At 38.6% G+C, this 26,206-nt stretch overlaps 2 protein-coding genes across 2 annotated transcripts in view; one reads left to right on the top strand and one right to left on the bottom strand.

The window, feature by feature from the left end:
* The first annotated feature begins 351 nt into the window (after positions 1 to 351).
* Positions 352 to 10,074, top strand: CLCC1 (chloride channel CLIC-like 1). Its single transcript, XM_010183211.1, has 10 exons — positions 352 to 483; positions 2,260 to 2,355; positions 3,251 to 3,358; positions 4,311 to 4,532; positions 5,728 to 5,868; positions 7,013 to 7,106; positions 8,182 to 8,279; positions 8,361 to 8,507; positions 9,064 to 9,354; positions 9,847 to 10,074. Exons 1-10 carry the CDS (start codon positions 352 to 354, stop codon positions 10,072 to 10,074), a joined length of 1,557 nt encoding a protein of 518 aa, XP_010181513.1.
* Positions 10,075 to 11,698: 1,624 nt separating this feature from the next.
* The window catches only part of GPSM2 (G-protein signaling modulator 2), a 17,682-nt gene continuing 3,174 nt past the window's right edge, over positions 11,699 to 26,206 (bottom strand). Inside the window, exons 2-14 of the mRNA XM_010183209.1 lie at positions 22,775 to 22,996; positions 21,587 to 21,722; positions 20,970 to 21,112; positions 20,142 to 20,265; positions 19,743 to 19,858; positions 18,603 to 18,758; positions 17,689 to 17,797; positions 17,136 to 17,265; positions 16,483 to 16,553; positions 14,293 to 14,469; positions 13,329 to 13,491; positions 12,977 to 13,194; positions 11,699 to 12,148 (exon numbers count right to left, since the gene is read on the bottom strand). Of these exons, the coding sequence (XP_010181511.1) occupies positions 11,984 to 12,148; positions 12,977 to 13,194; positions 13,329 to 13,491; positions 14,293 to 14,469; positions 16,483 to 16,553; positions 17,136 to 17,265; positions 17,689 to 17,797; positions 18,603 to 18,758; positions 19,743 to 19,858; positions 20,142 to 20,265; positions 20,970 to 21,112; positions 21,587 to 21,722; positions 22,775 to 22,996 (1,930 nt within the window). The 3' untranslated portion in view covers positions 11,699 to 11,983. The remainder of the gene's footprint in view (positions 12,149 to 12,976; positions 13,195 to 13,328; positions 13,492 to 14,292; positions 14,470 to 16,482; positions 16,554 to 17,135; positions 17,266 to 17,688; positions 17,798 to 18,602; positions 18,759 to 19,742; positions 19,859 to 20,141; positions 20,266 to 20,969; positions 21,113 to 21,586; positions 21,723 to 22,774; positions 22,997 to 26,206) is intronic.

Here is a 26,206-nt window from a genome sequence, read left to right as displayed (position 1 = left end):
GAGTTGCTGTAGTGATAGCAGGGATAGACCCCCTCTAGAAGCCTGGAGGAGTTCTGCGCTGTTTTATCGTATTCAGCAATGCTGATCTCTGCCCTGCACCTGCTGATAACTACAGCATTGATCCGGTCATATAATACATATAATACAGTTCAGTTGTTGCGTATTCTTGCCGGTGTTTTCTTGGGGAAAAAATTATGCAAGTGAAGTTTAACCTGCCTAACGGAGAACCGAGTTTTTAAACAACACTGGAGAGTGGTTTTTTCATGTTGTAAAATTGTTTGGGGTTTTTTTTGCAGCATGTCACATCCTGAACTAACTGTCTGAATTTCTCATTATGTTTAGTGATACAGGATGCTGTTTCCTTTGGTGTTGTGTGCAGCTGTGCTAATAGGCAGTGGTAAAGTTCAAGATGATGAATGGATTGACCCCACAGATATGCTCAATTACGATGCAGCGTCGGGAACAATGAGGCGACCTTACAAGGTAGAAGAAGAAAGGGTGCATGAATGTGTGTCTCTCCCTAACAGTCCTTCAGCCACACACTGTTGAAAGATTGCCCTTCAATCATGAATTTGGAAAATGATAGAATTTTGGTCTTTCTGAAGTCTTACAAGGTTACATCTTAATCTTTACACAGAAAAGTGTTGTGTGTCCATTGTTGAAATTGCAAGAAATAAATAGCTGTAGTGTATTATCTGCAGGTAATTAGCTCAGGGGCTTTTACTGATGAGTTTCTGTTGCAACTGATCAAGTCACAGGAATCATGTTGTTTGTCTTTTTGGAGGAGGTGGTTGACTGATTCAGGCAGGTTGTGGCTCCACAAGTCATTTCTCTGAGTAGTACTGGGTTAAGCAGCTCTTGCTAGTTTCTGAAGTATAGTGTTAAATATCTTGAAAATTACATTCCTAGCTGATAAAATTTGGGGAGTTAAGCATAATGATTATATTGTACTTGAATTATCCAGTTCCCCAGTAATATGGGAATAAACCCTATTTGTTGTGTGAGAGTGTTATGAAAGTCAATGGTGTTTTATAATGCTGGGCATCAGAGTTTTCAGAAGGAAGATTGGAACAGGCATTGAGTGCTGTACCATTAATAATTCATGAACATTGAGGAGAAGATGAAATATAAACAGCTAGTTTTAACAAGGTGAATTATGCTCTGTTGTCTTGTATGAGGAGTGGACTCTGTGTAATCATGAGATGCATATTGTTTATCCAATATATATGTGCACACATGACACTGCAAACTGTGGTTGGTTGTATGGGCACCCCTGATTTTCATCATTCTTCAGCTTTCAAGTTTGGTTTTGCAGTCTTGCATAATACCATTTTAATGCTTCAGAACATAATTTTCTGAATTTTCAGAACTCTCCAGAGAGTTCTTCCCCAGGTCCACCTGATAGTCATTAGCATCCCTAAAATTCAGCAGCAGGCTTTGGAGTCTTTAAGCTTGGTGCCCAAGTGCTTCAGCTTCTATTGAAAAAAATATATATTAGGAGTTTTACTGTTGTTTCCCACAGAAATCGAATTGTATCTTAAAGGTGAAGAATGACTGCTTTGGATTAATCAGTCTTTTCAGGATTTTTTTTTTTTTGCTCTGCAGTGAGAGGCTTTAGGGCTGTGCGCGCCAGCTGAGTCCTCAAAGCACTACATCAGTGTGAGTTCACTGGTTTGTGTGATGCTGCACTTCCTTTTGGAGGCTTTCCTCAATGTGTGTACCTGGTTGTGTAGAAGCAGCACTGCTAAAACTAAGTCTGAGGAATTAGCAGAAAAGAATGGAATGTTTCAGAGCGAAGAGGGAATGTGAAAGGAAAGGCATGCAGCCCAGCATGGGGTTTTGTGTTTGCTTTCAGTCTGGCTGGCTGCGTGGCCAGCAGGGCTGGGAATTTGCTCGCTGAAAACTGCCCCTGTGCTTGCTGAGTTAGTTTCAGCCAGTCTGATTATCTAATCTGAGGCACTGCGTGGCTTTCCAGCACTCAGGGGAGGGGTAAGGGCAGGTGAGGGAGGACAGGGCAAGACTTCACCTTTTGAAGGCAGCAGCACACATTTAGATAAACTTAAAGGAATTGTCTGTTCAGAGCCTGAAACAACAGCAGAGAGGCAACTGGAGTATCCTTGGGAGAGTACTGGCAGCAAAGACCAACCCTCAACTTTTAACTCCTTTGCTACTTTTAAAGTGATCTGACTACAAAAGCATAACATGACATATTGATAAAATTTTTTGATTCTAAAAGTATGTTTTTCTTTTTAACCTTAGGCAAATTATCATGACTCTGAGGATAAATCTGTGGATACTGTCAGTACTGAAATGTTACCGAGTTGTTCCAGGGAAGTAGAGTCCTTGCAACAGAAGGTTTGTTATGGAACTTCAGAAAATTTTCCAGCCTTTTTTAGTTTTGTGCTTTTTGATGATGGTTTTCGGGATAGTATAGAACTGGTGAATTGCTGGCATAATTTGTGAGAGACCATGCATTATGTAGGGGAACCTCTTGGACCATGCATTATGTAGGGGGAACCTCTTCATTCAGAGGAGAGACTGGAAGTGGCTTGAACTCGATTCCAAATTGCTGCTCTGCCTGCCAAGGTCTGTTTCCTAGGCTGTTTTGTAGAGTGACACAAGCTGATAGGAGCTATGTGCTAGGTCCAGTGTCAACAATTTAAACCCGTGGTGTTGATGTTGCACCATGCTGCCAAAAGCTAAGAAACCTGACTTTTCACTTCAAAGTTGTTCAGGTCTGTTGGATGTAGAGGGCTGGGTTGTGGGCATAGAGAACACACATTTGTGGCCAACCATGATGTGCAGTGCTGCAGCTCTTGGAAGCCACTGTGAGACCTCCACGCTGCTTCTTCCTCTGAGATTGGGAGGATGCAGTGATGCTTGTGTAGCTGCCGGGGCTCTTGCTTCCCTCAGCCATTTGGAGACCCAATGGGATATGTAATCATCAACATTAAGTTGTTGCAGTTACTTTGTGTTTTTTACAGTTTTCGCTCTTTTTAGTCTTACTGAGGTTAGTGTTCAAACCATATTATTAGTAGATGAAATGTCTCGCACTGGCCAGTCCCATGGAAAGTAGTATCTTCAGCAACTGCAATATGCTTTTTATCTGGTGTATACTAATCACGGGATTATTGCTAAACTAAAGAAATGTGCCTCTAAATCCTGAGTGTAATGTGTTGGTAGGGTTTTATTTCTCTTGTGAACAAGCTGCTATGAGCAAGAAGTGAATAAAAGTGTCTTTACGTTGTAGATTGCAGCTTGTGAGCAGAGGAATGCCAAATCACGTGAAAGTCGTAGCTTCTATATTTTTAAGCGATACTTGAATAAGATTTTAAACGAAGCTGGAAAACTTGGCCTTGTAAGTATTTGAACAGTCATTAATTAATTAAATAATTCTAAGTCATATTACTACTTAATGTGTTTTTCACAGTTATCAAGTGTTAATGATTCTGGCATGCTTTAAATTTAAATTAAAACGCAGGGAACTGAATTGCAAATGAAAAAAAGATAGAAGTATGTGCATCCGGTATTGCTGTTAGTTAGCAGTGTCTGCTCAGGAGAGAGTTGCTGTTTGATCTGTAAACTATCCAAAGGGAGACTGCATGAATTCAAAGTATGTATCCAAATATCTATTGCTGGGCTGCAGCTGTAGTAATACCATGTTCAGTTCATGTTAATGGTTGTTAAACCTGAAACAGCCAGATTTTGTTTGTTTGTTGCAGGCCTTTTAGGCCTTTGGTTTAGATTCTACCACATTAACCATCAGTGGAACAGTAGCTTTTTAGAGTTTGTGTATAATTATCACGTTATTACTTTATTATATTGTCTTTAGAGATTTTTTGTTTTCTCTTCAGAGGTAAAAGAATGAATTTTCAGCAATAAACATAATTCCTATCTAACAACATTACGCTTAGCAATGTATTATCCCTTATTTCAGTATTTAGTAGCTTCTATCTGTATTAGCAGCCGTGATCAGGGTACACATAGCACATTCATAATTATTGTTAATGAGAAGGGGTTCTAAAATTTTAATAACAGATGAGATAACTTCATTTTTAGGTTTTTGCTATAGAATTGAAAGAGTACAAACCAGCTGAATTAGAGTTTTATATAGTTTAGAAGAAAGAACAAAAAGGTTGTAGAATCATAATGTGTTCCCGTGTCTTCATCCTACAGTCTGCTTCAAAAAGATGCAGGTACATAATAAGAGTGTATAATCAGACTTTTGCCTAGGGATACAGTTTTTCGTATGTACTTCTATTTCCAAATAAGCAGCTTTTAACCATTCTTTTGCTTTGCTTTTAATTCAGCCTGAGGAAAATGTGGGCCATGTCCATTACGATGCTGAGATCATCCTTACAAAACAGACGTATTTGGAGATCCTCAGGTTTCTCAATGAGGAAACTTGGCAGTCAGGTGCCGTGGATGATGCTCTTAGTGATATTTTGATCAACTTTAAGCACCATGATTATAAAGCTTGGCACTGGAGATTTGAAGACACCTTTGGAATTGATCTATATAATATGTTTCTGGTAAGAGAAGAAGAAAGGGGTTTTGTTGGTTTTTAATTGCCGTTTTCTCCAGTTTCTTTGTGCAAGTCCAGCCAATGAATGTTACCAAATTAGCACGTGAAGCAGTTATTTCCATTGCACTCACAGTGAGTCACTGTGTTTCATGGTTGCTGAAGGTAGAAGCAGTGTATTCATTAGGAGTAAGAATTCAAGTTTTTTTATTCCTGTGATCATCTTTTCTTACTGTAGCTTTGTGGTTTTCTTCTGGTATGCTTTCTTTTTTTCTCTTCTTGTCTTTTATATCTATGTTGCATGACTCATTAGACTCCAGTACTTTCTTATCACTTAAACTGACAATTTGTGCATTAGAAATTTTCCAGATTTGTCTCTTGTTCAAATAGATACTGAAGCTGTTGGCTTCTGCAAGAGTTGGAATATTTCTACTGAGACAGATACATATTTGAGGTCTTAGAGGTTAGAGGGTTTTGTGAATTCTGTGGAAAAAAAAGTTGTAGAGTGTTGGAGAGAAGATTGTGACTGTGAAAATGTCATAGTCTATAAAATGGAATGACAACGTGCTAAGCTGAGGATTTCTAATGACCTGAAGCTCTCTGAATAAATCTTTACAATCCAGAATATGCTAACATTCTATGCTGACATGATCTTGAAAGTAGCCTGTGTAGTTTTGAGGGGGTCCACAGAAGCCAGATGAAAAAAGCAAGCTGTCAGTAGCATAACGTTCACTGTTAGGGGTCTTTGGATGGAAAGACTGTGAAGGGCTTCTCTGAAGGCTTCCTGCTGTTACCCAAGCTGTAACTTCATCTCTTAACCAGACCAGAGGAGTTGGCAGCAGTGATTCTGTGGTTCATACCAGGCATATGCTACTTGAGCACTGAATTACACCAGTTTCCTAATTTTAAAGTATAATAAATAATGTGTCAGATATCATAGAGAAGAAATAACTAAATATCACAAGAAAGAAATTAGCAACTGCAACATAAGGTTGCGATAGGAATGACTGCTGGTAATACCAGAAAACTTTCCTGCCTTGTACTGCTGCAGATACACTGTGAAAGCAGGGAAACATTCTCTCATCTGTTCTGTGTAAATGATGCTAGTAAAAGCAGAAGTTGGAAGTTCCTTCACATGTACTGGCAGTAGCTTGGAAAAATCCAAATCTGGATCATAATTTTTTTCTTTTTTCTATTTTTTTCAGTTACTCTTGTGCCTAGTGTGCATTGTAATTCTAATAGCTACAGAGCTCTGGACACATTTTCATTGGTTTGTTCAGCTAAAACGTGTTTTATTAATAAGTTTTCTCATCAGTTTTGCATGGAATTGGCTTTACTTGTATAAGGTAAGTTGTTCTGAAATCTTAACGGCTTTTGGGCAGTTATGAGGGACTTAAAGTTATTTAGTTCCTTTAGTTAGTTTATCTCAAGCAATAACTGACTGCAAAATAAATACAGGAATGAAGGTTTTACTTTGCATGTTGACAGATGGTTTCAAGAGCAGGTGTAAAGAGCAAAAGAAACTCTGCCTACTTTTTTATCCTTCTGCAGAGGTGCATAAAGCTCTCATAAAGCAGTATAACTCAGATTTCACTGAATGGGCAAGGGAGACACAAACTCTGTCTAAAGCAGCTTGATAGAAAAGACTTTAAAAATATATTGTGGAGAGTTTTTTTTTCCTAAAGATCCCCTGGCTGAAACTGTATTTAACGTGTGATAGACCAGAGATCAGTGCTTCTTTAATAGTGATAAAGTAGCTGACCAAACAGCAGTGTTGGTTTTCTTGAAGAGTAATTTATGCTACAAGGTCATAGGCCAGCCACAAAATCTCAGTCCTCAGATTTTGCCATCTGAATTAACTGCAGGTTGTCACACCCAGGAATAACAGAGTGCCAGAGAGCAGGATGGCTCTTGGGCAGGAGTGGACGGCCATGGGGAGGGCTTAGATTGAGTCAGTGAAGAATGTCGGAGTTTTTCAACAGATGATTTGACTCGATTTTTTCTATTGGATTATCTGTTACAAACTGTAAGGCAAAATTAAAATGCATACAAATATTTGTTAATGGGAATTCTTGAAAAAAATAAGAGTATGTCCTGATGTGCTAATTAGTAAATGCATGGCAGCTGTCTCTATTTTAAATCCAGATTAATTAAATTTTAAGGAAACAAAATGTTGTCAGATTTCTTTTGCCCTCAACTTGCATCTTTGAATAGTGGAGTTTGCTCTCTTGGTAATTCAGACTCCATTTGGAGAGTAGCTCAGAGGTGGCCATCTTGATAGTTTTCTTCTGTTCCCGGGAAGTACTTAGGATCTAACTCTGTTAAATTGTTTAGGTAGCAAACTTTTCTGAATAGAGATTTACCCAAGTAATTATCCCAAAGCTGCTAAGAGCAAACATTAGCTCAGGGGCAGTGCTGCGTGGATGTAGGTGTTCTGCACCCAGCACCACTTTGTTTTATGTTTTAAAAGTAATTCCTGTTCTCTTGCAGCTGGCCTTTGCACAGCATCAAGCAGAAATTGCAAAAATGGGGCAGTTCGACAAGGTCTGTACTGAGAAGTTGGACTGGCGGGAAAGTCTTATTGGTAAGCACTTGTTTCACTGTTTTGTAATAGTATTTAAGATCACAGAATATTCAGTAATAGTATCCAAGAATACTCTAGTTTCATCGCGATTAGTACATTGAATTTTATTTGCAGTACCTGATCATGTAGTTTTTACCATTTTTCCATTCCACAACTTTCCTTTCTAGGCCTTTGGAGGTGAGCTGATCACAAAACTCTGCTGAAAGCATGTCATGGTGTTACTTCTTTTCCTTATGAATTACCCTGTGAGTGTCTCCCCAGCTCCCCCAGTACCATTCAGTGACATTTATTGAAGATAGGAGGACAGAATTCAAGAATTTCTTTTTTCATCTGCCAGGCCTGCGAGTACAATGGACTTCAAAAAACAGATCTGTAACTACTTACTCTAGTGTTACTATTTTAAAGAGAGAGTTGGGGTTTTTTTATTAGCCATTACATGTTATCCAGTGCTGTAGCAGGTTTGAATGAGTGCTTGTTACAGTCTTCCCTTTATAATTTATTGACTGTGATTGCTCTGTTTTTGTAAAATTTCAGTGCTACAGAGCACTGATGTTATAAATTTCAAGCTACAGAAACACTGATGTTATAAATTACTTGTTTATAACGTAGAAGTTCCTTTAAGGAGTAAGACTTACTGCTTATAACTAAAATAGTCCCTTGAAATCTAGCAAGCAAAATACACATTTGTAATCTGCTTGCAGCCTGACAGATGAGTACTAACACTCAGAATTACTTCTGTTTCAGGAGTTGTGGACAAAATGTGGTCAATAATAGACAAGACTTACTTTTCTTCTGAGGCTTCTAGGGACTAAGTTCATCATCTAGTAAAGAGAATTTTCTTGATTAAACACGGGGAAACCTCCGTTTCTTCTCTTTCTTTCCAGCCTTCCCTCTCGTTCCTGCATCCATCCCCCTGACTGGATAAACTACATTGTCAAGCTAATCTCTGATTTTTAAAAATAAATCTGATCTTTGAACCATTCTATGTAGAATTGAATTGCTACTTTCTGTATTAGTTCTGTGTCATAAAATGTGTATTTGAAAAGGAGTAAAATTGTCTCTCTTTTTGCTACAGAATGGCTCAGAAGTACATGGACATTTCAGGATGATCCCTGTCAGAAGTACTATGAAACCCTGCTGGTAAACCCTGTCTTGCTGGTTCCACCAACAAAGGTATAGGCCAAGCCTAAAGAGACTGTTCTGTTCATGTTTGTTATCAGTGACAACACTGTTTTCCTGTTTGTGCTTTTCCAGGCATTGGCCATCACTTTCACCAACTTTGTAACTGAGCCTTTGAAGCACGTGGGGCAGGGTATTGGTGAATTCATCAAAGCACTTATGAAGGAGATACCATTTATTCTGCAGATTCCAGTGTTAATTATGATGGCTCTGGCTGTCCTGGTTTGTATACATTTATCTTATATTTAATAGCTCATTTTTATTTTTTATATATTAAGCTTATTGATATTTAAGTAGTAGTGTACTGAACACATTTCTTAGCACAGATGAAATTATTTCTACAAGGGACTTTTTTCTTGAAAAAAATGTACAGTTGGTTAGCAATTAAAACAGTTAAGTTTGTATTTAAACCACATCTCTCCACCACTCTTCCGGTGGGATAAAACAGCATTAAACTGCTTAAAATCTTTAGACTCCAACAGTTTATTGCAGCTTAGTTCACATGTCTTCTTTGTGTCATTGCACAGTGATGCACACAGTTGGCATTTTGTACATAAAAGCATTGTGTTAGAGCCTTCAGCATCCTTACTGTAGCACCAAAGATGAACTACATCCACTGTGGTCACACTGCAGAAAGCCTGGGTTTTACTGTAGCCGTTCTGATCACCTGAACTTTTCTTCCAGTGTGCTTCAGATACATGACTGAATTCTCTGTGAAAACTGTGTGCTGCAAATATTTGGTGTTTTGTTCTATTTTTTTTTTCCTTCTTGCTCTTAGGCTTTCTGCTATGGTGCAGGATCATCAGTGTCTGTGCTAAGATACTTAACATCTTCTCAGAAGAAAAGTCTTCCTCCACCTGACAGACAAGAGAACATAGACTTTGGGCATTATGGCGGGAGTAACTCCGATGGCTATTACTTGCAGAACCTTCCTTATGCTTATGGAGGACATTACAACAGAGAAGATGCTCCTATGAGACCAGGAAATGGCAGCAGAAGTCCTGACACTGCACGTACCAGCGATGAGCCAGACACGCAAGTAGAAGAGCCTCACAAACCAGAACCTGGTGTATGTTAGTCCTGGTGCTTAAATTTAATAGATCTCAATGTCATCTGGTAGAACAAGTTTTTAAACAACACACCAACCCCAAATCCTGGGGAGAGAGGAGTTAAGGAAGTACCTGTTCCCCTACAGAATAGTTTGGAGTTCTGGAAAAATACCGTGCAATGGCTAACTGGCAGGAAACTACTGAATTAAAACTCTTTATAGTAAAGACTTAAGTACTGATATCTCAAAACAAAAGTCAGCCTGGGCACTAATGATTACCCACACAAGATAGGTGAGGGGGAAAAAAATTTAAAAAAAAAAAAAAAAAAAAGCAGTGCTGATTTTTCTGTAAATTATAGAAAGCTAAAACCAGACCTATAAATTGTGCTTATTTACATGTACTTCCCCAGGGAAAAGAGATAGCAATCATGCTTTGGGGGAGTTCTGCCTCTTGAGCAGTAGATGCTATCACTTTGGATTGCTTGATTAATAGCTTATTATTAATTTTTACAGAATAGATTGCACACAGAGTCTGAAGCTTGTAGACTAGAGAATATCACAGCTGGAAACCTCACTGAAGAACATGCACTTGAGCAGCAAAAACAGGAGACAGGCAAAGCAGAGCGAGAGACCAGAGAAAGTTGTGATCCTAATAAAAACCTAGAAGGGACAAGTTCTTCAGTGGAACCATATGAAGAGAAGAAAGAGAGCATTCTGCACAACTCACGGGAAGGAGACTAAGGAAGGCTTCAGCTTTGCTGTAAGTTTTGTCTAATCTTTCGTTGTCACACTTGCTAGTTCTCTAGTTCTCAAATGTAGAAAAGAGAACATGTAGCTATGGGAGCTCAGCTCTGGTCACAGCATCAGTATGCACAGTGGTAAGGCCTGGGGGGTAAAAACATGATATGATATGTGCCATTTCTGGAATTTGAAATAAATGTGTTAAGATAATACAACTTCAGTTGGCCAAGAAAATAGGCTTGTGGGTGTTGCTGCTTGTTTGACATCAAGTTTGTGTAGTAAGTTTTGAGTAAAACCTAAATATTCTGTGGTGGGAAAGCACCGATACTCTGTGAGCTATTGAACATAAGGTCTGATCAGGTAACTGTCAGCCTGAAGAAAGCTGCTGATATTCATGTAATTCACGTAAGACTAACCCTCCTAGTTGAGCTGCAGTTAGGGCTATCTTTGGTTTATATTCTTTAAAATCAGTTGTTGTTGTAGAATTGCTGCTTGCCAGCTGAGTTCTAGGACAGCTTGATGGTCTTCTTCTAGTTTAATAATTTGCAGAGGAGTGAGAAGCTGACATTGCATCAGATGGTTCTTTTAGGAAGCACTAAGAGTACTGAAGGTCAGCACGATAAACTGATGGTAACAAGTGGTTTTGGAAGAATATTTTGTCATTTCTCCTTAAAAGTAGAAAGAGAACAATTTCAGTAGAAATCAGCTGTCAGTGCTAAAAAGCTGCAAGAGAATGTTTGTAATGTAAAACTTCCACTGTAAAATAGTTTGAATTATGTGGAGCCTGCGTTTATCTCTTAAAATGACATTTGAAGCTAAAATTAGTTGTAGGTTGTTCTTTTCTAGGGGTAAATACTTCAGTAAAAAATTGACATCGTTTATAAATACATGAAGTGAGCAGTTTGCCACCTTTGGTTTTAAAATGAGTGGCTTCTAATTCAAGATACCTACATTAAAACAACGAACAGCCCTCAGGCTTCCTAACAGCTGCCTCTGTAGAGGGGAAGACTGCGTTACGGCACTTGTTCCCAAGAACTACTCTAGCGTAGCACGTCCTTACTGAGAGAAGTAGCCGAGGTCAAGCAATGAGCAGCACACACACACACTGTTGGTAATGCTTTAAATTAACTTACTGCAGGAATCACCTGACATCCATGGTGGTCCATGCCAAGGGATTCCCTGGACATGGACTGCTACTGGTGGTGGACATGTACCACACAGTCTGTACAACAGCATTGGCAGCTGTTACTTAAAAAAAAAATAATCCTAGTTTTAATTCTGTTTAAGACAAAAATCATTTTTTCAGAACATTCTGGGTTTTTTGGTAACATTTGGTTAAGTGTTTCCTGTATTAGCACAGTTTTACAGTCAGAATAATTTTTTAAAGATTATATACTTGTTTTTAATAAAAATTATTGCAGAAACAGTTAGGAAGAAACAAAGACAGACTTAAGTACAACAGCTATTTCTCTTTTTTTTAATTATTTTTAGAAAAAGTATAAAAGAAAACAATCTTTTCCCAGGGAGGTACAAATCAGAAAAAAAAAATCAAGTTTTCTTTAAGAACAACATAGAAATTTAGATCTTTTACTAGATGCACATCAGCAATGAGAATACCTTGGCAGGGAAAAAAAGTCCTATTAATGTTGATAGACTGGAAGCAGTTAAGAGGGAGATACGGTAACCTGTATCTCAGACTGCAACGAGCAGCCGCCAACTGCAAAGAGCAGCGGCAGCTCTAACTACGGTCATGAGCGGGATGCTGCTGCTATTTATACAAAAAATTACTAGGGGACAAAACTACTAATTGCAGGTTTCTGTAAAAAGGCATTTAAGTTTTTCCACCAAACAAAAATGATACCCAAGATGCTGCTGTACAGTGCAGTACAGTACGTGCCTGTTTGTTTCTTCAGCTAGAATTTGGTCCCTTTATCGCTGAGGGTAAATGGACTCTTTGTTCATCCATTCTCTTGGCTTGCGATCGTAAAATCAGGCTGTAAAAATCCTCATCTGGTACAGTTGGTCCTTTTGTTGATGGTGGAGGAGCGCACCGCTGATCATCCAGTCTGGAACCCTACAGATAGATCAAGCAATAAAGCTGCATATTTACAAGAAAAAAAATAAATCTAAAAATAAGTGAACAACATAAGTGAAAAATGACTAAAAGGTTGTTTTCAGGTTTAAAGCTATTACAAAGATTTAATTTGTAAGTTTTATTTCAAGTTGGACTTCTCAAATAAAATCAGTAAGTTAAGAGTGCAAGAGTAGCTAAAATGGTTCCTCCAAACCACCTGTATCTGAAAACAACTCCCCCAATTTAGTTCTTGTTTGTATTGCATTTTTCAGTATCCTTTGTCCAGAAGAATATTTTTAGCATTAGGACATGGTATTTCTAGTCTCATACAACAGAAAATTGGTATTTTGAGATCCTTGCCAACCCATCAAGTCTTCTTAATTAAATTCTCTTTGGTCTGACTGGTGTGTATACCAGGCTCTAACTGACAGTCAGACACCTCACTTGTGTATTGCCATAAACTTATTTAAACTGAACATAACTGGAACACTGATCACTTTCACCATTAAGTCTTTGATACTGACTTCTTTGATGTGATAAGTTAGGACTCCTGGCATATCACAAGCCAGATCTAAACACTTTTTCTTAAAATCATTTTACATACTCCTTTTAATAGTCTGACTTGTTTTCCTCCACCTTTTCAGCATTTGTTACTTTTAAGTGGTTAACATGGTAGAAATACCAAAATTACATTTTGTTCTTCGTTACCCACCAAATCAATTGTATCTTAATGATAAACATGGTGGCTTACTTGAAGATACTCAACAGCAGGAACTACAACTCAAATCCAAAGACTCAATCTGAAAAATTTTTGTAAAAAAACCTCACCTGGCATTTTACCAATATATCAAAGAAGTCGTCATCGAGTTCCCTGGTGTTACTTGCCATGAGGTGGCCCAGGACTGACTGACTGTTGTGCTGATTAAGACGAAGTCCCGGTAGGTTGCTGAAGCTGGCGCGTTGGTCGTCCAGCCGGCGGCTCTGTGAGCTGGCGAGCAGGTCTAGAAATTCATCTGTGTGCGGGGAGACAACAGAAGCAGAAAAGGCTGGGGAGGAGGAAGACGACAAGTTAGCCTAGAAACAAGTTCCTTTCCATAGTAAGTCTTGCATGCAAGTATATGTTTTAATAGTATTTGGCAGGACTTAAAGTCAGATATGGATTTTACTTTTGCAAAATTACATTTTCTCATTGTTTTAGGTGGAGCAGAGGATGTTGCCACTGAAGCAGCTGAGAATCTGTTCTTCTCCTGGAAGTAGCACCTCTGATCATCCATCCTGTTACTCTGGAATCGACTCAGCAGATCAAAGAAGCCTTCATCTGCCACTGTCTCTCGACTGTTTTTCTGAGGAGGAGAGAAGAGTCAGGGGTGTTTTGAGCTCACAAGTACCTAAAACGAGGACAACTGCAGCACAGTTTCCTTCCAGTAATGTTTGATATTTGCATGCCTTATATCCATTAAATGAATTTTTTTTTAGTCATCCATTTCTACAGACAGATTTATCGTAAGAGGAAATGCTAATAATCTGGCAAGTATTTTTGGAAGGCAAAATACATTGGAAGTGTTTCATTCTCTGAAACAGAAGGAAACAGTCCTCTGCTCAGCACAACTGGAGTTAATCCTCAGCCATGAATCTGCAAAAAAAAACCCAAATGCCCATGAAAGAAAAAAAACAAGCACAGCAATGAACGGTTTCCACTGTTGTCTCAGGTCTATGCTCAAAATCACTCATCTCTCATCTAGATCAAATGACTCCATTCTTTTTATTTTTACCTGACTCTTGATAAGACTCCAGTAACCTAAAAAATATTTGTCAAAATATCTCCCACTGCCTGAATCAGAAAAACTAGATTTTGTAAAGTTTGGAGAAGCAGGGTCTAGAAGAGACTGTAAGTAAAACAGCGGCAAGCTGGGCTGCAACTTTAGAAAATCCACCAGAAAAGAAAGACTAGGAAAAGTTAGAAGCTGGCACCACCCATGAGAGCCATAGAAGGGCAGATTCTGCATCGTTTTACAGAACCACAGTGTTTAAATCAAGTAAACAAGTACAGCTGCGATGGAGAGCTGTTTTTTTAATGCGTTTTCCAGAATTTGATCAGATGAAGGTTAGTTAAGGCCATGATCTCCACAGCTCGCCAAACCTACCCTCTGAGAGTTTGGAAGTCGGTGGTCAATAGAATTACTAGCATCCTGCAAAACTTTGGAAGCGGTGCCGTTTTTGTACTTTTTGCCTTTTAGTCGATTTACAAAATGCAGTTTTGCTGAAGGTTTGGCAACCAGTGGTTTCTGTTTAGCAAGAATCTCACTGTTCCAGTTGTGAACCTAAGAAAACAAGAGTCATGAAATCAAACTTTCTGATGGTAATTACCTTTACTGTTACCTCTTACTTGCTGCTTCTTTTCCTCCCCAAAATGAAGCAGTTTTAGAACAACCACAAGGATGTTAAAACTCAGGTTTTGGTTCTATTACTTGACCTGTGATCATTGAGCTCTTGTTACATGGAGCAGGTTAATACTGTTACTGATCACTCTTACACCTGAACAGTAGAGTGACACCCGATTGATTGAAATGTGGTCAAACAGTATTTAATTGAACACGCAGAAGTTTTCCTTGCTGACTGCAGTACAGGAAATTAGTTAATGTGAGCACTAAAATGCACACACAGCTAGAAAAGAACAAAGAAAACAGTTTTACAGAGCATCAGAGCAAACCAAACCTGTACACAAACCCAGCTACTCAACCAGCCTTCTGAGAAGTACTTCATCTACACTAAACTCCCAGTAAAGGTTGAAAAGGAAGAGAAGAATGCCAGCTCAAGAGCAAACTGTAATAATCTCGTTTCACTGAAGAACAGAATGGACAGCTTTAGCAACCGGATACATTTTCCCTAAATTCTCCTCTTCTAAAATAATGAGAATTATCCACAAGATTGACAACTGTATCTACAACTGACACATTTATAATAACTGAATAAAAAATAAAATCTTGATTCAACATCAGAAATTGTGAACACAGTCACAAATCTTGCAGCAACATTGCTGCAAGTGGGTTGCCTTTTAAAGGCTTATTTAAGATCAGCACACAGATTCTTAGCCCTGAGATGACGGCAACTTGTACAATCAAACCCCACTGCCAGTGCCATACATTGTTCTATACATCAAACACATTTATGGAATGAGTTTTCAGAATCTACTAAATTAATATCTTGAAAAAAGCCCTTTACAAGAGCTAAGCTGCTTTATTACAAAAAAAATCCACATGAAACATTTTAGTATATTTAGGGCACAGACTACCACAAGCTATGTATTTTAAAAGATATCACAGATAAATTGGTTCAGAGAGTAAGAAAATACAGCTGGATACTGGCCAAAAGCTTAGAGGTTCTCTGCAGAGGAATCACCTTGGCCTAAATGCACAGCCTTTTAAAATCGGTACACAGAGGGGCTCTTGAGCCTCAGTGCTGGCTTCAGCTGTACCAACTGTCCAGATGTAAGCTTTGAGATTTTATTTCCTATGTGATACACAGGACAGCAGGCTTTGCATCACTTGAAGAGATAAGAATTGGATAGCCCAGTATAGAGGGAAAAATAGCAATTTCACTCTGCCACTGGAGTAATTTATGTAGAACTGCCAGCTTATCAGTTAAAAGCAGAATTTGAAGGAAATCTCTCACAGACTAACACAAGAGTTTCAATTGGGAACTCCCAGCTCTAAGACATTTCTTGAGTTTGGAGGGAAGCTACTTTACCCATCTGTGACTCAGTTTCAGCATTTCGGAAATAGCATCCTTACTCAAGATGGATGCTGAAACTCCTAATAGCTTGCAAGTTCGTTGAAATCCTAAAGTGAAAACCACGTGTATTTTAAGTGCCTATGACATGACTGTAACCAAAGAAAAAAATGTTCAGAACACTTGAGCTAAAGCTTAGGAATTTTACTCTCAATCACTGTCATGCGGCACCCTCCAGTCACTTGTAAAGAGGAGATGAAAGGAATTCCCTTGATGTACTCAACAGCAGCCCATTCTGTCTTATTTGTGAAGGGTTAAAACATGCTTTCCACGAGCTGTTGCAACCATTCTGTATGTAAGGAAGATGCTGACTGTGGCGTACATGACAAAAGTGGTGTTTGTTAGAATTGTTAACTTGTTTTTACCCACTTCTTATGACCAACTAAATTAAAACAGGGATGCAAGTGACACATCGACATTCTGCTGAGTTCTTTCAAAGTTGTTTAAGTGTAAAACCTGTGACTATTCATAGCTGTTGAAATCAAACCCTTAGGAACATTTCACTGCAGTCTTGCCAGAAGAACAGAAAGAAAGGAAGTGCCAACCTTTTCTGGTGTTAATTTCATAAGTTCCATGTTCTCCATACTGTGGCGGCGTCCTACTCTGGGCCTGGTACCTTCAAGAAAAATCTTAATGATAAAAGGATGAACTTGATTTTCTGGTGTCACCTTCAAAGCTGTGGCTGTACACATCTATGGTCCAAGGTACAGCAATTCTGAGTTGCAAAATAGTGCAGTTAAGTACATAGCAGAGACTAAATAACCACTAGTAAAAGCAGCCTTCAACACCACACCAGTCTAAGCTACGTAAGCTGCTTTTATGGGACATAGAGGAGGACCATGGATCTTTGAACAGAGGAGCATCAAATGTACTGGGTGATAGGAAAAAAAAAAAAGGAAAGATGTAATTTGGTAACAAACAGATAAATCTTCCACATTAAAAAGAAAAAAAAGGGGGGGGGAGATACAATTAGAAACATTGTGTGAAGAAACTAAGGAGTAACCTGTGATTCACAGTGTAAATCCTGCAGAAAAGAAGGAGCTGAAGGGGTCCAATACTGCAAAAACCACCTTTTTTTTGCTGGTGAGGGGGAAAAACCTAATCCACATACTCAACCATCTGTAGTCAGAAAACAATGCAAACAGCAGATTCTCTTTGAAGTTCACTGTTAGAAAGTATTGCAGAAATGGGCACGTACCATTCAGACTGTTATCGACCACATGGCTCTCTGCCATCATGGAGTTGTTTGTGCTGTAGCTTAATCCAAGCACCATTTGAAGATCTGAGAGATTAAGTCTAGCAGTGAGTTCCCCACTTCTGTCTCCTACCTGCAACCAAATAAAATAAGCACTTCTGTTACTGTAACAAAGAATACACATATGTAAATATAAAGGAAACCCTGTCCCCTAGATTTCTGGGGAAAAAGGGCTAAAAAAGGTTTTCCTGGCTGAAATCAGAGAATCATCCTTTTAATGAAGTATGTAACAACTAAAGGTACATAACAGTCTAAAATAACCTCTGCTGGGCTCTTAACTTGAATTCCATGCTGACATTATCAGAGGTGGCACAAGAACTCAGGAGCTGGTTGCAGTGAGAGATGGCTGAAATAATTTGGAATCACTTATCTCAGAAATCATTCAAAATACATTCCATTATTCAAGATTAAGTGCATGGACACACCTCCATAAAATCACTGCCTAAGCAAGAGCAAAAACTAACCAGCCAACATACATGAAGTGTGAAAATCATACCTCTCTTGAAATCTCCAAGTGCCTTTCTGCAAAATGCATAGCTTGGTCATGATTTCCTAGAGCAGTGTATGCGTTCCCTAAACTCCAGCATGCTCTTCCTTCACCAATTCTGCAAAAAACACCACACATTTTCAGTTGTACCTTTATTTGCTGAGCACTAGGGGTCAGGATTTCATAGCACTGCCACAATAACACTGCTGTGCCAAGAAAAATGACTATAACCAGAAACCATTCCAACACCAACACAGTAAATATTGTACTTAAAGGAGTATGATCTGGGAAGAACCATAAATATGAGTAAATCTAATCAAAATTTTAATTTTTAAGCTCATAGCAAACGTAAGTCACTCAGTTTTGCAAGCATGCAATATTGTATAACCTACTTTGCATTTCTTCAGATTGCGTGCTGTATTATTCATATATTCACCTAAGTTAGAAGAACTGCATTTAAAAGTTGTAAAAAATTTTAGTTGTACCCAGTGTTATAAAAAAAGGCCTTAGAAACTATGATTATAAAATAAGCATTACTTGCTATTCTAATAGTGTTCTTTCCCCAACCCTTCCCATACTCCTTTGTGGGAAAGTAGGAGTCATATTCTTGTGAAGGTATGCAAAAATTACTATACTGAAGTAATGAAAGAGAGAGATCTGTTTTCCTTTTCCTTAATTTACAAAGGAGATGCTGACAGAAGAAGTAAAGATGTAAAATTCATCAATTTCTCTCCCATCTCAGACTCATTAGCTGCAATACTTTGATGAGTATTTTTTTTTCTTCCCATAAGAAAACTGGAGCCCAGCATGCCAGGAAGTCACAGAAATTCAGCTGTCATCTACGGAACAATGACAGCAGAGTTCGAGGTAACAGGATTAGGTACAAGTGTCATACATGCATTAAACAATCTCTTAGGGCTTACTTATCATTTAATTCCTGAGCGATCACAAGGTGTTTCAAGTGATAATCAATTGCCTTTTCATAGTCTTGAAGCAAAGTGTAGGTGTTCCCAAGGCTGTAGCAGGCCTGGGCTTCCACTGCTCTGTCTTTAAGCTGTCGAGCCAGCTGCAATGTCCTCCTGAAAGAAAGGGCGAGTGACCCCAAAAGTCATTATAAGGAAATGTTTTTAAAACTGTACTTGCACAACTAAAATTCAGTTATACAAATTAAACACATTAGGACACCAGGCTGGCAAACGCACTGCTAATAAATTACTGTCTTGTAAACTCTGACAAGATTTTAAGCGTCTGTCTTCCACTCCCCTCTACTGCAACCTATTTCCATTTACTGTATTAGAGAGCACACTGAACCCTCAAACCCTTCTAAATTTAATTTACTGCTTCATCTATAATTTATAGTGGTTTTCCTGACAATATGCGCCTGAAACAGTTTAGAACCAGCATTACAATTAATACAGTATATTCTTCATCAACATGAGCAAGATGGACCTATACCCACCAAGCCCACCTGCCCCTGCTGGGTAAGAAGCATTTGAGTGCTAAAAGGGATCTGCTCAGTATTGAGGCTTTTTTCCCCTTTTCAAAGAGAACGGGTAAGCTCTGAAATCCAGTGAGATGCTAATAACAGCTATACTGTATCTTTGCCAAGCTTCTGTTGTCCCAGGTTACAGCAGCAGCTGCTTAGTGGTGCAGAGATGAAAAGCCTGGATTGAAAATGCAGACTAAATACGTAAAATCATGTTGATGCACGCCACTTATCTCAGCTACGAGTACACCCGAGACAGCAACCCGTCTCGGGTACACTGAAGTTACTTAGGTGATTCCAGAACTTGCTAAGAGCTAAGATGTCCACAGTGCTGTAAAGAATCTATTTAAAGTAACAAAAAAAGTAAAAATAAAAATAAAATAAAATAATGCTGCCCCTCCCTTGAAAGAACCAGAATAGTTAAATAACTAGGGAAAACGTTATTTTTGCTAAACACATGAAGCTCTTTTCTAGCATATGTTGACGAGCTGGCTGTTCTACAGTGAGCTACAGCACCAGGCACAACAGAAATCAAGTGCACAAGAAGCAGCACAGATCACGTAAGCAGTCAACTAACTTGTAGTATTCAGAAGCGGTTTCAAATTCACCCAGGAATACGTAGGCATTTCCAAGATTGCTGTACGCTCTTCTTTCTGCTGATCTGTCACCAAATTCTTTCGCAATTAGGAGACGCTTTAAAATGTGAAACAATTGTGTTATTCACGCAGTTTTGTACTTTGTAACACACATCTGCATACAGAAAGACACGCTCATAGTTTTGACAGTGTACGTCTATGTTTGTTCTTTAGGCCAACAATGCTTCAAAAGAACAGGCAAACTTGAAGCCGTGCCGTTAAGATTTAAAATTCGCATTAAAAAGCTTGCTACAAGGTCCAACACAAGGCGTGTTCTTAGGCTCCGGAGCAACCGGTGATATTTTGCTGGAACAGAACTCCACGCTAGCACGTTGTTGTACCTGTTCATGGGCTAAAACCGCACTCCTGAAGTTGCCCAGAAGGTAATGTGTGTTTCCCAGATTTCCAAAGGCACGTCCTTGTGCTGCTCTGTCACCCAGCTCTGTCACTATTGACAGGTTTTCCCTGGTTTGGGGCAAATGAGAGGGAGAAGAATAGTAAGTTTTAAGAGGGATTTTTTTCTCTCAGTCATTTAAATAATATTTTTTAAAAACCATTAATATAAAGGAAAAGGTAGAGGTATTCAGACATTGGAATAATCTTCCAGGGGAAGTGGTACCCTACACTGGTCAGTTTTAAAAGTCAGCTTGACAGGGGCTCACTCATCTCATTTAAACGATGCTTTTGCCTTGAGAGGTTGGACTGGATGATCCTTGTGGTCCCTTCCAACCTGGTATTCTATGATTCTACCTTTGGCCTATTTTAATGGCCTCTATGCAACCATAAATCTTCCACTGAGTAGGAAATATTTCCTGTTAGACACTGAATTTAACTGCACCCTTACTCAAGCTGGTGTGCTCCCTTCTAGTTATCAAGCTACACTGCACACAAGTACACTGAGCTCCTATTGGTGTCTCGGTCTGGTCTGAAGAGTACTACTGGATTCTACCATAAAGGGAGGACTTATCAGGTAATAAGAAGTACACTAAAATGAGGGCATAACAAAAAAATAGTGCACTCTCCAGTTTAAAGGGGAAAAGTTCACAGGTACCACTGTTTTGAATAGAAGCGTGCTACAGGTTAGTTCATGGCACCACCAATCTCCCAATATTCTCCTCAACGAGATAAACGTATCCTCTCAATCCCCAACATGTAAAGCTACTACTTACTCATAATAATTTGCAGCTTTTTGTAAAGCATTTTTCACATCATCTGGAAGTTCCCCTGGATCATGAGTCCCAGCACTAGCTACGTTTTTTCCTTTAGAGTGATAAACATTTCCCAGATTATACAGTGCTCTCGCTTCTCCAACCTAAACCAAAAGTAAAATAAGGCACTAAAATTTCATGCTTCGAATTCCTGTGTCACAACAACTGTTAGCATAATCCACAGATGGGGAAAAAAAGTTTGTTAACTAGTTGTCAACACATGCTCTGCCCATTCTGAACATGTTCTCATCACCCACCTTACTCCCACCCAGTCACATCCTTCAGTCAGATTGTTTTGCACACTACTTTCTTCTGAGGTGCAAGATACAAAATAATTATTGAGGCCAATTATCATTAGAAAATAAATAAAATTTAAAAACCAACACCACAAAACAGGATAGTATTTATTAATCTGGACCTTCTAGGTGCAAACAACTAACAGAGTCTTACTGTCTAGAAGAAACAACTGACTATTCAGTATTTACTTCTCTCTGAAAGGTGGCACACTCAATACCAGTACAACAGGGCTGAGTAATACGTATTAGCAGGTTACCTCCAGATTCCCATGCAATTCTTACCTTATCATTAAGCTCTCTGGAAATATCCAGATGTCTCTGACAACAAACAATAGCTTCTTCAAAATTCCCAAGCACCTTTAAGGTGTTGCCCAGATTCCCACTAGCTTTAGCTTCTCCCAGTAGATCTCCAATTGTCCTAAAATTGCAGAAATTAAGCACCCAGTAAAGTGTTTATAATTTTAAACCAAGCAGATGATCAATAGACAAGAAGAAGATTTTATGAGAATAGATTACAACCATCTAAATGCGTATGTATGCAGTTCATTTTATATCTAAAATGCACTCACATAAACATTGCTCAATCTGTGATTACAAACTTTTAATTCTGTTGGTGCTGTTTGTGCAACTGCTAGTATTCATGGTACTGATCATCTACTTAACACTGAAAAAAATCATGGCTTTGGAAAGAGAATAAAGAGAAAATTCTCAATAATTACTTAGAAAGACAGCCCCGGGTCTAGGAAGAGAGGTTTATTACCATTGCCTTTTATTATTTACAAGATATGCTGGTCTCTCAGCAAGCTCAGAGGTGATACTACATTTCTAGATGCTAAATGAGACAAAGGCAAAAGGCCACCACTGCACTACTCAGAATGTGATACCTGGGGAATAACACAACAAAGCAAGTTCCCAAAAGGTTACAGCACTTGAGCGGGTTAAGGCAGGGGGAAGAACAGATTTGTGCCTAAACAGAGATTACTACATCAGGTGTCTTTTATTGGATCTATACCAAACCATTAAAAGTCAGATGCATAAACAGCGTATGAAATGCATAGGGGTTTTAGATTTCACAAACTATTATATTACAAACTTTACACAAAGAAACATGAATGAGTTCTGTCTAGTGAACAAGAGAGCCAGCTTAACATTCTGGAGAACCAGAAAGACTGAGTTTTAAAAGCAGGAAAGGGTAAAGAAAGGGTGGATTTGAAGAAGCCACTTAATTATCCACAAACCTGGTGAGGCCTCAGTCAGTACATACCAGGATTATGGTGCTGGACTGGTATTAGCTCCCAGGTTAAAGAGCAATCAGGTTACCTGCCAGACCCCCAGCCCTCTGCTGCCAGCACAATCACGCACTATCCACTATTAATAGCAGGGTTCGGGAGGAAAATGACCACCCGACTGCTCACCTCTGCAGGAATGGGATGAAACGGAGAACGTGGTTAAAGATAGACACAAGATTACCTTGCAAGAGTTAAATCATGGTGATGGTACTCCAAGGCCTTTGCATATTCATGCAAGTAGAAATAAGCATTGCCCAACTGGCTGTAAATCGCACTGAGTGTTTTTAAATCTTCAGTTCCAACCTGAACAGCTGCTTCAAAGAAAGATACACCAGCTCGGCAATCTCCTGCTTTACACAGGCGCTCCCCTTCCAACGCCAGCTCTAGGCAGGACGCCTCCATCCTGCACAATGTAAGTGAAAGAAAAACGGTCACTCTAAAGGTCCAACAACCCGAGTTCTGAAGAGGTTATTTTACTCGGAGGGTCTCTGTTTAGGACAGGGAGTCAGCACCACAGTATCAGCAATGAGCTTGGTACGACGATATTACAGCAACTAATGCTGAAATGGAAATTGTGGCTTCAACAGTGATGAGCAAACATAAGAACAAACAGTTTCAACTTTTTTATCTTTCTTCTTAAGTATCAAAGAGGAAATCCCAAAACTGCTTTGTCCATATATAGCACCTGTAGGATACAAAAACGCAGAGTTTTCACCATCCAGATAATTTTGGAAAAGTGACCTAAAAAAATCAAGCTATTCTTGGCAAATACTGATTTTGACAGATGTAAGCACTTTTATTTTTAGGTTGATACCACAGTTATCTGCAGAATGTCTTATGGAAAAAAAAATTAAAATTAAAATATTCCTGTGGATGAAAGACTGTGACTGTTTTTCCCAAAGTTTTTTCCTGTGTAGTTCAAAACTCCTTGGCACTTCACCATTTCCTATAGTGGCACTGCTAACAAAATTCTCAGAGTGTAAAAAACCAGGATTGAATGAACAACAAAACGTAGGTCAATTCAAGTTACTTAACTGAGATGCCATCATTCCAGAAGCTACTGGAATATTTTTTTTTATTGTGAGCAAATAATTGTGTAATTATACAGGTACAAAATACTGCAATCAGTAAAGAAAATACTAATGAATTAATTTATAGCAGAGTTTACACAAGATTATGAACACTGAGCAGAGAAGCTGTTAGAGAACTGCAGCTGCCAAAAACCATTCATATGTATTTTTGCTACTGTGAATTCAGGTGTACAAAAGGTAACATCTCACTAAGTGTTTTGTGATTACACAAAAACATTTCCTACTTTCCAGTTCCAAGATGTGAGGGAGGCGGGGAGAGGAGCATGAGAAGGAAGAAGTCTTCAGGGTCTCGATCTTGAAGCAATACGGTTCCCTAGCTTTTCCAAGATACGGGTATTTTTAAAAGCTCGCAAAATTGCCATAATTCTACTTTTTAAAGATTTTTCAAAAAGACAACTCAGTAAGAGACACTCTGTTTAAAAAGTGTGTGCTAATATTGTCAAAAAGTGGACATCAACTTCATAAATTTGTGTATTGGCTTTCCTTCAAGCTGCATTACACAGTAAGTAGAAGGGTTTGCACTCCATAACAGAACATTTCATGCAGCTAAAGACATCCACATTGCATCGCCATTTGGTATTTGCCTGGTTGCAAGAATAAACCATTAAGAATTCTGTTCCTCAAACTGTTTCCCTTCACATGCACAGATCAGTAATAGCAACAATCAAATGTTTACTGTTCCAAAGTTATTTTGATGGCAACACCAGAAGACGGCTGTTTTGACAAGACACGATGATGTAGTAATTAACATACCTGTCATGTTTTAATTTTTCTAAATCAGAAAAAAAATAGGTTAGACAGCATTCTACTCAAATCTGAGCAAGAAGGAAACATTTTCAAAAAATCCACTGACTTTCAAGAGAAGTGGAAGAATTTGGATCGTAAGTAAAATAAGCTAGCAACACAAAACAGTACCATACCTGTTGGTCTTCGACATTCCACAACTTAAGCACAAGGAGATGACAGACATGTTTAACTTTTGCAATTAAAAACACTGTATGCTTGGTAGTTGGTAAAGATGCAGACAGCAAATGATAACTGAGGCATGAAGTTCTTCCCAGGCCCAGCTTCTCAGGTTGGATATCCATAACACATGCGGTAGTCTGAGGTTTGGAAACTCTTCTCAGAGAAGTTAAAGCAATCCTATGTGCTACAACGTACAACCTGGTTTTTATTACATTGTGCATGTGTGGAGTGTAAGAGGGAAAAAGGCAGAAATGATTTAAGTACGGTTAAGTACAGGCAGAAATGATTACACCATCAGCAACTGAAGGTTTAAGACTTAAAACACTTCACTGGGTAATCTTAATCCTATCCAAAGAGGTTCTCTCCGGGCACCTCATGTTAACTGACGTGTCCAATTAAAGTGATGGCTAGAAAATATGGTGCTCCTTAGTGTGAAGATGTAGACCATTACACAATCACATACATTTCTTTAGATTTTGAGCCTGAAGAGCTAAAAAAGGTGGAGCTTTCAGCAAAACACGTATGTGACATAATAGTTAAAACACTCTCCTGGACTCCATTTTTTAAAGTTATTTATCCTGACTGGAAAAAAAAAAATCATGTTTTGATTTGCAACCGTGATGCATCACCCACCTCAGATGAAGAAAAGGCACAGTTTAAGAAGATACAAAGACTATATCTGTTCTGTGATTCTGTGTGTAATGTTTTGACTTTACAGCCCCAGACTTAATATAACTGATATAAAAAGAAAGATTTAGGGTTTTTTTAATACATACAGAAAATAACTAACTATGAAGCTAAGGCTTATACCCGGGCTGATGAAAATCAGCTGTTACTATGAGTGTTTCCATTCAATCAGACATATAGGAAGTAATGAGAACGGGAATTAGTAACTGCTTGAGTAAAAAAGAACCCAAAATATAATGCTACTCATGTGCAACTCTAGAAAGGTTGTGTTAACAGGTTGCTAGAATCTGCACAGCAAATTAAAGCTATAATTCCATTTGGATCCATTCTTACTCACCTACAATTTCAAAGTCTAAAAGGTATTTACAAAACAAATAATAGAGAAAATGAAATACTTATTTCCACAGTAGCCTGTACCCAATATTAATATTTTATTTGCATTACATAAAAGCTATGAAATAATTTATTTTAGAAGTTTGCTAGACTTAACCATCAAGTACCAAAACCGGACTTGGTTTGGTTGTTTTTTCCCCATTACTTAAAGGACTGTTATGAAAATTAACACATTTAACAAAAAAATTGCATAGGTGTTCTCCAGTCAGAAACCATCACCTCTTAGGAATGTTCTCGGAGGCTGTTTTAACTGTGACTCCTAATGGTTAAATAGCACGTCGGCAGATTAGACCGGGCTAGGTTATCAATGTTTTAGGAAGTCATTAAATAGTTACAAGGAGAATATAAAATTACTGCCTCTGTTCCCAGAGCTGAATTGAATTACTTACTTATTCAACATCCAACGGCTAAACAAAAGACACATTGAATCCGCAGAGATGAGAAGAGAATAAGGCCCATTCATTTGTGCACTTGTA

The sequence above is a fragment of the Mesitornis unicolor genome, unplaced genomic scaffold, assembly GCF_000695765.1.
Source record: "Mesitornis unicolor isolate BGI_N332 unplaced genomic scaffold, ASM69576v1 scaffold12134, whole genome shotgun sequence".
Lineage (NCBI taxonomy): Eukaryota > Metazoa > Chordata > Aves > Mesitornithiformes > Mesitornithidae > Mesitornis > Mesitornis unicolor.
The sequence above is the reverse complement of the archived record's forward strand: the minus strand, read 5'-3'. Positions and strand labels throughout refer to the sequence as shown.

Excerpts from the sequence above, each read along its gene's own strand:
- CLCC1 (XM_010183211.1), top strand. The coding sequence starts at position 352 with ATGCTGTTTCCTTTGGTGTTGTGTGCAGCTGTGCTAATAGGCAGTGGT. Across the intron at positions 3,359-4,310 it reads AAGCTGGAAAACTTGGCCTT|CCTGAGGAAAATGTGGGCCA; the intron begins GTAAGTATTTGA and ends CTTTTAATTCAG. Across the intron at positions 4,533-5,727 it reads ATCTATATAATATGTTTCTG|TTACTCTTGTGCCTAGTGTG; the intron begins GTAAGAGAAGAA and ends TATTTTTTTCAG.